Source organism: Colossoma macropomum, unplaced genomic scaffold (assembly GCF_904425465.1).
Source record: "Colossoma macropomum unplaced genomic scaffold, Colossoma_macropomum, whole genome shotgun sequence".
NCBI classification, from domain to species: Eukaryota; Metazoa; Chordata; class Actinopteri; order Characiformes; family Serrasalmidae; genus Colossoma; species Colossoma macropomum.
In genome coordinates this window covers 32,094,278-32,107,547 of record NW_023494792.1, presented here as the reverse complement: position 1 = coordinate 32,107,547, position 13,270 = coordinate 32,094,278, and the positions used below count along the sequence as shown (strand labels likewise).

At 38.5% G+C, this 13,270-nt stretch overlaps 1 protein-coding gene across 1 annotated transcript; it reads left to right on the top strand.

The window, feature by feature from the left end:
* Window positions 1-1,356: 1,356 nt before the first annotated feature.
* Window positions 1,357-12,603, top strand: gpx3 (glutathione peroxidase 3). The gene is made up of 5 exons (XM_036576901.1): window positions 1,357-1,610; window positions 5,876-6,023; window positions 6,408-6,525; window positions 9,560-9,659; window positions 11,887-12,603. The coding sequence occupies exons 1-5, from the start codon at window positions 1,524-1,526 to the stop codon at window positions 12,097-12,099; spliced, it is 666 nt and encodes a 221-aa protein (XP_036432794.1). The 5' UTR covers window positions 1,357-1,523; the 3' UTR covers window positions 12,100-12,603.
* Window positions 12,604-13,270: the final 667 nt, after the last annotated feature.

Genomic DNA, 13,270 nt, shown 5'->3' with positions numbered 1-13,270 from the left:
TATAGAACCACAAACACTCAAAGAACCTTTTTTATTAAATGGGTCTTTGCATGGTGAAATGGTTCTTCAGATCGATGTAGAATGTGTTGTATATTGTTTTATATAGAACCTTTTTGAAAATGGTTCTGCTATTGGGTCAAGCTTGACATTGTAACAGTTGAAAACCCCTTTTTGGTGCTACATAGAAAGGCTCTATGTACAACCATAAACAGCACAATCAATCTGAAGAATGATTTCACCATGCAAATCACCATTTTTTCACCCATTTAATCATGCAAAGGGTTCTTTGAGTGTTCAGAACCATTTTCTTTACTAAAGAACCCTTGAAGGAACATCTTTTTTAAGAGTGTAGCAGTCTAGCCAGCTCACATTGCAAAGAGGACCGAGTCAGTCCATCAAACAGCCAATCAGAACAGAGCTCATTCATATATCGTCACTAACTAGCAAAAATGAAGTTCACATGAAGTTAAGTCCATCTGATGTTTTCAAACATCTTAAAGGCACAGTAACAAAAAGACTGTAAAAAAAAATATATATCTATTTTTTGTACTAAAACTGTACAAATGGTCAAAAAACGAGAAAATGTTGAATATGGGCCCTTTAACTCTGTTTATCAGAGTATTGTTGACAGTACTAATCGACAGATAGGGTGTGTAATCTGAAGTATTTTTAACATGTAATTATGATGGCTATGTTTGACTCGCGTTGACTTATGGCCCATTAGTGGACTGATTCATGTGAGGGGAAGGCAGACACATCCTGCTGGTGACAGACAGGAGAAGAATAAGCAGCACTTAACTCAGCTAAGTGGTTTTTCCCTATGGCAACAAAAACCTTTTAAGCATTTTATTAGTGCTGCTTACAGAGTAGGATTTAATTAATGTTCACTTTCTCTCTCGCACACACACACATACACACACACACACACACACACACACACACACACACACACACACACATAGAAGGAATCTGACTTGTTTTGTGATCTACACAGTGACTTCTTCTTTGAGTAAACATATACTCGGTGAGAGAGAGACAGAGGGAGAAAAGAGTGGAGAAAAGAGAAATAAATAGAGGAAAAATGGGAGGAGAGAGTTCCCCTTCAGTTCTGCAGTTCTTCATCAGTGCACCAGTGTTTAAATTCTCCAGCTGTGGTCAGAAGATGAACCTGTATGACCTGTGTGGGCCTAAAAGAGTAGATTGTGTTATTTTTCTACCTGTTTACAAAGAAAAGAAATTAAAAATAAAAATGTGGGTGTCGTCAGTGGTTTGTGGCTCTCTCTCTGTCTCTCTCACCCACTCTCTCTCTCTCTCTCTCTCTCTCTCACTCTCTCTCTCTGAGTAGAGTGATCGCATTGGTCAGAGGAGTGTGCGTCACAGTTTTTCAGAGGCAGAGACGAGGACGAGACAGAGAGAGGGAGAGAGAGTGAGTGAGGGAGTGTGCGTGTGAGGGTGAGAAAGAAGAGGAAAGAGAAACGAGAAAGAAGAGAAAGAGACGAGGACAGAGAGAGGAGCTCCTCCTGATGGAGTCCTGCAGAAAGCCCTGGCTTCCTCTGCTGCTCCTGCTGCTGCCCTCACTGCAGACCTGCACCACAACGACCAACACACAGGTAACACCTACACCACAACAACCAACACACAGGTAACACCTACACTACAACAACCAACACACAGGTAACACCTACACCACAACAACCAACACACAGGTAACACCTACACTACAACAACCAACACACAGGTAACACCTACACACCAACACACAGGTAACACCATAACATCAACACGGTAACACCTACACTACAACAACCAACACACAGGTAACACCTACACCACAACAACCAACACACAGGTAACACCTACACCACAAAAATCAACACACAGGTAACACCTACACTACAACAACCAACACACAGGTAACACCTACACCACAACAACCAACACACAGGTAACACCTACACCACAACAACCAACACACAGGTAACACCACAACAACCAACTTACAGCTAACACCTATACCACAACAACCAACACACAGGTAACACCACAACAACCAACTTACAGCTAACACCTACACCACAACAACCAACACACAGGTAACACCTACACCACAACAACCAACACACAGCTAACACCTACACCACAATAACCAACACACAGCCAACACCTACACAGCCACCAACAATACACAGATAACACCTAACAATCAACACACAGGTAACACTTACACCACAATGACCAACATACAGGTAACACCACAATAACCAACACACAGGTAAGACCTACACCACAACAACCAACACACAGCTAATACTTACACTATGACAACCAACACACAGCTAACACCTACACCACAACAACCAACACACAGGTAACACCTACACCACAACAACCAACACACAGGACACAGCTACACCACAACAACCAACACACAGCTAACACCTACCCTACAACGACCAACACACAGGTAACACCTACACTACAACGACCAACACACAGGTAACACCTACACCACAACAACCAACTTACAGCTAACACCTACACCACAACAACCAACACACAGGTAACACCTACCCTACAACGACCAACACACAGGTAACAGCTACACCACAACGAACAAAACACAGCTAACACCTACACCACAACAACCAACACACAGCTAATACCTACACCACAACGACCAACATACAGGTAACAGCTACACCACAACAACCAACACACAGCTAATACCTACACTATGACAACCAACACACAGGTAACACCTACACCACAACAACCAACAAACAGCTAACACCTACACTACAACAACCAACTTACAGCTAACAACTACACCACAATAACCAACACACAGCTAACACCTACACCACAACAACCAACACACAGCTAATACCTACACCACAACAGCCAACTTACAGCTAACAACTACACCACAATAACCAACACATAGCTAACACCACAACAACCAACACACAGCTAACACCTACACCACAACAACCAACACACAGCTAACACCTACACTACAACGACCAACACACAGGTAACACCTACACCACAACAACCAACATACTATTAACAGCTACACCAGCTTAAATAGCTTTTTTCACATGAACATCCAGCTAACTGCACGTTAGCCTGCATAAAGTAGTTCACACTGCTGAATATAATACGTTTTTTTTTTTCCTTTAATCGTATTTGTCGCCGGATATGATGGATTTTAGAGATGATATATTTTAGTATTTGCATTTGTTGTTAGATATTCATGTTCTTGTATCACAGTGTTTGCAGATTCGTTTATTTAGTGATTGTTTACATTTATGTTCTTCGTTTCTATGAGAACAAGCAGCCGGGGCTCGTTGCCAAGGCAACGGTGTAAAAGAAAACGAAGACGCGGCGTCGTGTTAGCTTTTACACCACAGGAGGCAGATTAACTGCTTTCCTGAGGAAAGAAAGTCACTGTTGGCTGATTTTCTTTGAGACTGAAGACCAGCTGCGCATTTAATGTCTTACATTTTCAGTAACTCTTACTGCCCCGACGTTCCCGTGTCCGCTTGAAGCCTTCAGAAGCGGCTGGTTCGCAGCAGGTTGTTAACCTGTGAAGCAACGTCGTTCAGCAGTAAATGCTAAATAACGTCTTCAGCTTCGTTGGCTCTGAGGTTTTGGTCACTTTAAGACACCTGTGTCGTCTGTAAAACCATTTTAGACACGTCCATGAGTATTTTTATGCTTAAACAATGCCAGAATATTCATATTTAATGTGTTTTCTAAGAAAGGAGGCTCCTCATTAACTATAGTACTCTCTTAACAACATGTAAATGGTTGTTTACATGGTAAAATGGTTCTTCAGACTGATGGACAATGAGTTGCATATGGTTCATATAGAAAGTGGTTCTCTGTAGCACCAAAAAGGGTTCTGCTATTGTTTATGATGGCAAGCTTGTGACAATAGAAGAAGCCTTTTTGGTGCTGTATAGACACCTTTTCAAAAAAGGTCCTATCTAGAACCAGATACAACACATTCTCCTTCAATTCACCATGCAAAGAATCATTTGATCATGCAAATGGCTCTTTGAGTGTTCATGGTTCTATATAGAACCATTGCCTTTAAGATGTTTTTAAGAGTGTAACGTACAATATGTCAAACCCATTCAGTGGTGTTGAGGTCTGGACTCTGGGGTGGTCAGTCCATTGTTCAGCTTCTTTGTTTGATGTGTCCGTCTCCTTTTCTCAGTGAGGTTCTTCTTGACAGCTACACATCCTTTCAGACCCACAGCGCTGAGTCGTCTTCTCACAGTGGAAGGATGGACAGAAACACCTGTGGATGTTTTCAGATCTGAAAAGTGCTGTTTATCTTCTGTTGGTCTACCAGGTCTTCCAGGTGGTTGTTGGGAGCCCCATTTTCTCTGCATCTTTTCATCATTTTCATCACTTTCTTTTTCACGCATTGTCCTTTGACTTCCTCTTCCTTATGCAAATGGATTATTTCTTTGGAAATATTTCCTGGAAAATGAATAACTTGTACTGAATGGTTGTTTTGACTGGGAATTAAATAAATGGAGGGTGGTCTCTGACTTTTGTGAAGTACTGTAGGTACTTTGCTGTGTACATTTGCACCAGTTTACCAGTATTTATGGATTTGCTTATTTATTCTACTTTGATGAGATATTTTGGCACTGTGGCAGACTGAGGTGTACCAGACATTGCTCAACTCAGATGGAAAATATTGACTGAAGTTTAGCTCGATGCAATGTTTGAATACTGACTTTGCATTTATTTTGGATGTAGGTCATGTTCTTGACTGGTGAACTCAAGGTTCGAAATGCAAATATAACACTCAGTTTATACTGATATACTGTTAAATATATGTATATAAGATGTGTATATAACAATACTGCACTGTACCACTGATTTTTGAATATGGTTTACATCAACTAGTATGGGATACAACTGGGATATGGCTGACCAAAGAATGTCATAATAGCAATTATACTTCACCACCGGTTCCTGTGCTCACATATCGTCCTTTATTTGTCTTTATAGCACATCCGGTGTCTGTGTTTCCACTTTGTTTTAAAAAGTACCTTTATAATGCACCTTTAAAGTCAACCCGAAATTGTAATGTAACCTACGTTCCTGGTCATGATTGACTGGACATGATTCATGAGATCAGATTCAAAAGACAGAATTCTTGTTTTTTTTCATATCCTTCCATCAAAATGTAATAATATTAACTAATAATACCATGTTTCACTTCCCCCTCCCAACCTGTGATTGAGTGAAAACACTCAGCCAGCTCAGAGACCCTCCCTGATACAGTGTTTTACTCAGAAATACATCATGGTACCGAAGGAAAACGCAGTATTTCCCCATCTAACCTGCCTCTAAAGGGCCCATAACCAACATCTGTATTGCATTTGGGGTCTACTTATAATGTTTGTTTGGGTTTGTGCACCAAAAGCAATCCACTCATTTTTACATGACCATTTATGAACTTCTCTTCATCCATCTAGACTGTTTTATGCAAATGATCTCCATTTTGATTGGCTGCTCTGTATTGTGCCTCATTCACAAAACAGTCTGGGCTGAAAGACTCCCTATAACTTCAGCGGGAACAGGCAGAGCCAAACCGCTGGAGGCTGAATAGGCTGGTTTATGCAAATGTGATGGTTTTTGTGACATCACAAAAACAATGACTTCATAACAGCTTGGTTTTCACATATGGACTGTGTGATTTTGTGTTTACATACTTCATCAAAATCTCCAAAAAGGAATTAAAGGATTTTAATTTCTGTGATATGGGGCCTTTAAATATCTTCAATGTGTACAGAATAAATATTACATTTCTTTAATTCATTCATTAATTCATTTATCTATTTTACAGTTATGTAACCAGGACGTGGACGGCTCCATATTTGATTATGGAGCGAAAACTATGAATGGGAGTTACGTTCCTTTGCGTCAGTATGCTGGGAAGTACGTCCTCATCGTGAACGTGGCCAGCTTCTGAGGACTTACCTTCCAGTATGTGGGTAAGCGGCAGGAAAAAAAAACACTTTAAAAACATGTAAAGCTCGTCCAAGGACACTGACACTGTATGCGTGTCAATATTTGAGCTGGTACAAATGTTAGTAGAAGTATTTGAGCTTGAGTTTAACCCTTGCTGGTGTCTTATTGTAATGTAATGTTACTGTCACATAGGAAAATACATTGAATTAAAATTTGTACATAATTTCCACATGAACAAAGTATATATTACGTCAACACAATTACGGCCAAAAGCAAGCAAACTCAAAGACAACATTGATAGTAAAATATTTGTGTGGAAATGAATGAGTCCATCCAGCCTAATGCTTACTTCAGTGTACTGACAAATACCCAATGGTCTTTTGGTACTCTCTTCTTATCCCACTCAGAACTGAATGCACTACATGATGAACTGAGGCATCTGGGCTTCACCATCCTCGGATTTCCTTGCAACCAATTCGGGTTACAAGAGCCCGGGTCCAATAATGAAATCTTGGCCACCCTAAAGTGAGTAGCTTTATAAGTATAGAGGAGATCTTAGCAGTGATCAAATTGCCTTTTAAGTGCAGCTTTATGAAGCTGGAGTCATAGATCACCACTGGAACAACAGCCAACAGTTCATCTGTCAGCAGTTTTTAATCAGAAGAGACATCTAACGGGCAGGAAGACCAGTTTGGCAACAGTTATGTGGTCTTCAAGCGACACAGTCTATTGTTTCTTAGCCCAGGCCTGCAGGAGGCACTCAGCACTTTGTAATCACAGCATATATTATATGTTGTCTTAAGGCAACACTGGGCTCAGTTTAAAGAGCTAAGCAGGGGGGGAAAAGGTTCAAAGTATGCATAATTTCCCCTTTATCTTAAATATAGTCGGTCAGTCAAGACATATTTGGTGATTCTTTAGTTTTGCACTTTAGCTACAAGTCTACACTTACAAAAAAGACGTTTATTCAAATTAGTGCTATTGGTATACTTATGTTTAACCTAAAATTAGGTGAGTGCACTTTCAGTTTACTTTTAATGTACTTATGAAAGTAGTAAAAGTACTAAATACTAAAATATTAAACAAAGTTATACTTAAGTATACTTGGTTTATACTGACAAGTATACAGACAAGTCTAAGTCATTTGGCTTGTGTTTGTTTCCTAATTTCTTTATCGAGATGTGCTTAAGAAAAGTATAATTAAGCATTCTTGCCCTGTACATAAAGTGATAAAGTGTAAGTATACTTGGTGTGTAGTTTGGGGCGGAATAGCTTAGTGTAAATAATACACGGGTGGAGCTGAACCCGATCTTTTATGCAAATTGTAGAGAAGTACAACCTGTTTGTGGGCAGCCAGAGACTGATTTCTACAGAAGTCTGGAGAGGCCATGAGCTGTTGCTAGAATTTTTTTGGATCGTTATCCTGAGATCACAAGATAGTCAACTCCTTATCTCAAGATAACAACTTCGTTATCTTGACAGCACAAGATAAATAGCTCTATATCTCAACAACTTCGTTATCTTGAGATCCCAAAATAGTTAACTTGTTATCTCAAGATAACAATCCAGAAAATGATAACTACCACATGGCCTCTCTGGACTTCTGTAGATTTCAGAGAGGCTGCATGACAGAAATCCCATGACATCAAACTGTGTGTTTGTTGTGTTTTGTTTTGAACTAGAACGTCGATTTGAGCTCTTATGTTCTTATAATTTGGCATCAAATACAATATTTATTGATCATTTTTTCATTTACAAAGAAAACAAATATGTTTCTAATCCTGAGTATCATTTGTTTATATGTGTGAATGTTCATATTATTTAACATCAGGTACCTAAAATACAGTTCAAGGTATATTTCAAGCATAAAAAATACCTAAACAGAAACCTAGTCGTATACTTTAAAGTGCAAAAAAATGATATATAAGCTAGTGAATTATAAGTATTATCGCTGTTGTCAGAAGAAAACCTCGTATCTCCATCTTTGTCATTTTTTTAGTTTTTGGCATTATTTGAAATTGCCTGTTGCTCTTTACATTGTGTGTAAATTTCATGATGAATGGACCAAAAGAAACAGCCTAAAAGTCTGGTTCCATTGACTTACATTAAAAGTAAACTATGTTTTTTCTTCTCCTGTAAAGTCACCATTTTGGAGATACAAGGTTTTCTTCCAACAACTCTGTTATGTTAAATTAATGTAAAGAAAATTTACAAGTATACTTGCAGTGTAAAACTATTAAACTAGTAGTTTAGTGAGAGTCTATACTTTCATAAACTAAAAAGTGGGCTGAAGTATATAACTAGTAAACAGTACTATACGTTCGCTTTTAGTATAGTGCACTGTATAGTTGCAGTACAAAATAAAAACCTAGATGTAAACGGATTGTTTACTCAAAGTTTACTACTCTTACATGCAAAAGTGGGCCAATTAAGTCCCAGTATTGAAATAGTACACTGATATTAGTATACTTAGTACATAAAGTATACTTGGGGAAATATAACTGTATTTATGTTTACTTAATAAAATGAACTTTAAGTATACTTTTTTGTGAAGGTAACGTAGCTAACAAGTACTGGAAGCTCATGCTCGTCAGTTAGCATGGTGCTAACTACATGCCTAAATCATCACACACACCCCTCGAACCATGTCGAGTTGTTCAGTATCTATTATTATGTGGTTTCAGACACTGTATGACTCACAGTTATCTATAAAAACGGACAAATGTGCAGACAAAATTCAGGCTTTAAGGCAGCTGTTGTTTGCTACCACCACCAGAAACCAAAAGAGACCTTTAATTTAATATTATTTGTGAGAAACACAGTGGATGTAGAGATTTTCTTACATGGTTTCTTTATTAAAATTAAATAACTATAATGTTATGTAGAAGTTTGGAAACACCCAGTCCCAATTAAATTTGTTGATGTAAGTGAAAATAAGCATCTCTACAAATTTCTGCACATTTTAATGCATAGTTACTGTTTATTTGCTGAATTTAACAGATTAGAAAATTAAACAAAACATAAAATGTGGCCTGTGCAAAAGTTATGGCACATTTTAAGTTATTTTTCAACATGTTAAACTCAGCAAATGAACAGAACTTGACTGAGGGTGTTCACACTTTTGCATACATCTTGCATTCTTGCTCTACTCTTACAGACAAAAGAACATGATTGCTGGTGTGTGAATGAGACCCCTTGTGTAGGTGCTGATCAGGCCCCCCCAAGGGTTCAGAAATAGACCTTGGAATTATGTTGCATCATTCTAATCGATGTGGCTTAAGCCTCCATTACTTGTTAGCTACATTAGCCTCGTAGCTCCAGAGCAAAACTAGTACAGAAAACATCTGTAAACATCTGACCAGCTGTGTTTGGGTTAAATGTGACTTTTCACTGGTGTGATTAATTACATTTTGGTGGCCAAGTTCCTTTGGCCTCGGCTCTATGTTGACCTAGTTAGCATCCTGAATGATGCTTCCATGGTGTTAGACGCCCAGTTAGACTCTGTTTGCCTTGGAGACACACCTACAGCACTTTACCAACTTTCTGTTTGCATTCACAGGCATGTCCGTCCAGGCGACGGCTTCGTTCCAAATTTCCAGCTATTTGAAAAAGGCAATGTGAATGGAGAGAAGGAGCAAAGCCTGTTCACCTTCCTGAAGGTAAAGACCTTTCTACTTAAGTCTTAACGGCATTTACATTCACTTAATAATCCGATAACTGTAGAAAATCAGATTTTGTCAGTAATCCAATCAACACGTTTACATGCACTTGAGTAATCAGATAATAGGGGAATCTTGAGGTCTTTAAGAGTCAGGCAATAATCGGATTAATAATCGAAAACCCAGGCTTTTTTCTTTTTTTTTAAACATCGCCCAATTTATATGAACATACATCATCTAGAAGATGAAGAATATTTAAATCCTTCATTTCGTCAAGAATGGATTTGGTTTCCGCGTCGCTCCAAAGTGTTTCGCTGCAACGCTGCTTACTTATTTCTGGTACCGGCGTCTGTTTTCACACATGTGCAGACTGAGAAATCCGAAAGAAATCAGAGTAAGAGTTTACACGCACTGAGAAATCTGATTACTGGGCTAAAATCCAGCTCTCTTTATCAGATTTCTTAATCAGATGTCTAGATCGTAGTATGGTGTTTACATAGCCATTTGAATAATCGGATAACTGCAGAAATCCGATTATGATCGGATTATTGAGTGCATGAAAACACACTCATTGTCTTGATCATCACGCTGCTTAGTCTCATTTACTGAGCTTTGTGTACTTAAGTGAAATACTGGTGAATTTGTGCTCATAATCCTGATCTCTTTACTTCTACTCAAATATATTAGTGACTAAAGGAGCTTTTTACATTGTAGTCATTCATATTTGGTCACTAATTCTTTTACTGCATTGAATTACTCTGTTTTGTTGGTGACATCTGATCCGCTTTGTGATCTCGCCTCAGGTTCTAGAGCTTTACCATTTTATTTTAGACCAAAAGAATCAGAAAAAGAGAAGAATAGAGCTGTACAGTCTTCAGGTTCCGTGCTGATAAGATGCTGGATGTTGTAAGAAGCTCCACTGAGGTTCTATAAGTTACTCAACTCATACTTCTGTACTTTTACTCAAGTTGTTTTTGGGAAGTGACTTTTACTTTTACTTGAGTCATTGCTTTGTTATCAGTATCAGTAGTAAAAACACCTTTGAGTATAGATTTCAGCTACTCTACCATGTCTGGCTGTGTAACATTTTGTGTAATTACTTTTAGAGGCATCTGGTTCGCATCAACTGTGAACAACTCTGACTCCGTAATGGAATGAACTGCACAGTCACTGATTGGGTGTCGGCCAACCGAGCCACTATCTTATTAATCACTAATTTATTGGATTTTTTAAGTGAGTTTTCAACACACATTTTCAAAACCATTTATCCTTCTGGGCCGATGGGTGCCAGAGCTTATCCCAGCGGCCATTGGGTGGAAGGCAGGAAACACCCTGGACAGGGCAGACAGACATATACATTCATACCTAGGGACAGTTTAGCGTGTCCAATTGGCCTGACAGTCCACACAGAAAGGAACCTGGCCACCTGGCCAGAAATCAAACCAAGGCCCTTCTTGCTGTGAGGCAACTGCGCTACCCACTGCGCCACCATGCTGCTCTGTCTGTCAAGTTTCTCAGTTTTTAGAAAAATATATTTTAAAATTTAAAAATAAATGTAACAACTGAATATATATATATATATATATATATATATATATATATATATATATATATACAAAAGGTAAAGAATTCAAATGCAAAACCAATTTAATTTCAAATGGATTTTTTTTCAATAAAAATTTTAAAATGAAATTAAAAATTGCAAATCTGCTTTTATCTGGAGGTTGGGAGATATATATTTATTATGGTTATCAAAAGTAAAAGGTTTATATGAAATGTGCTTTCGCCTAATCAAGAGTCAAGGACGTCTAGTTTCTCTCACCATCAGTGTGAACAATCATGACTGTTCCTTTCTCTGTAACAGTATTTCACTTCAAACCAATCTGAACGACTGCAGTTCATGCAGAAATGTGGAAAAAATTGGTGGACTGGTTTGTGTTTTTGTCACTGAACTGCCCCTTTAACCTTCTTTGACCCAGGACTATAACAGATCATATAAGCTGAACTGAAAAAGCAGCCATTGTATAGCCACAGCTATAGATGTCTGCTCAGTAACAGCGACCAGGCAGTGTTTCATCTAATCCTTTTATCAGCGCTGCCCTGAAACGTAGATGCTTTAAGGCTTTACTTTATTCGAAACCCCACCTGGCAGACTGAGTGGGATTTAAATTAAGGTGGGATTAATGTAATCCTTTCCCTCTCCCTCCCTCCCTCCTTCTCTCTCTAGAACGCCTGCCCACCTGTGGGCGACAGCTTCGGGAACCCCACCAACAGGCTGTTCTGGGATCCGCTGAAGGTCAGCGACATTAAGTGGAACTTCGAGAAGTTTCTGGTCGGACCGAACGGGAAGCCTTTGATGAGGTGGTTTCCGAGGGTGAAAGTCTCTGAAGTCCGAAACGAGATCATCCGTCTGTTCAGTCAACAGTATTCCAAACACTAATCGACTCCAGAATCTAATATGATTTAGACTAATCCTGTTCTGTGTCTATTTACCATGTTCCAGTGAACCACAATGTCAAAAAAACAACCTTTTATAAATGAGAGAATTACAAGGTTCTTCACTTCCAGTCCTGAAGGGCCACAGAGCTGAACAGGTCTTGGTGAACCGAGTCAGGCCTGTCTGGGTGAGGAAACCTCTGAACTGTCCAGCTCCGTCACCGTTCAGGACTGGCTGTGAAGAATGCTGCTTTAGACTGAGGAGAAGAGTGAGTCAGGTCACCCGGCAGGGCTGGCTGGTGGAGCTGGAGATGGGATGTGTTGATGAAGGTCAGGTTTGAAAGCAGACTCTCTGCAAAGCCTGACCGGAGGCTCGGGGCCAGAGCGGCTCTTCAGTGCATTCAGGCTGCTCTGCTGCTTCCCTTTAGCCACGTCCATCCTCCTGGCCTGACCACTCAGCCCTGCTCAAGCCTGTCTGGACATCCTGTCAATAAAGTTTTCAGCGCAAGACGTTGTACCTTGTTCTTTTTTTTGGAAATTCACTCTGTATTTACTTAACTCTGAACAGCAGCACATATCGTTTTAAAAATGACCGATTTAGACTTTGTACAGTGAGCTTGTGATCAACAGCCAGTTTACAGTGATGGAATGAACTGCACAGTTACTGACTGGATGTCAGTCAATTAAGACATTATTGCATTTTTTTAATTGATTGGATTCTTTTTTAAGTTTCCCCATCTTAGTCATGTATATGCTGAAATAATAATGTATAACTTTAATATATATATATATATATATATTAAAATTTAAAAATGAATGTAACATTTTACAATTTTAATGTAAAAAAAAGTAAAATATAAAATGTAAAAATAAATATAATTTATAGAAATAAATAAAATGAATTGTAAAAATTAAATTTAAAATAATTGGAAAATTTAGCAATTTGAAAAATTTTAAATTCAAAATTGTTTTTACAAATTTACAATGTAATATCAGTTAAAATAAATACATTTTTAAATTAAATTAAATTTACATTATTTTTTTATTCTAAAGGCCAATCTGCTATTATCTGGAGGTTGGGACTTTTAGAGCATATTTATTATGGTCATCAAATTAAAAGGTTTACATGAAATGTGCTTTCGCCTAATCAAGGGGCAGGAAAAAAAATTGAACAT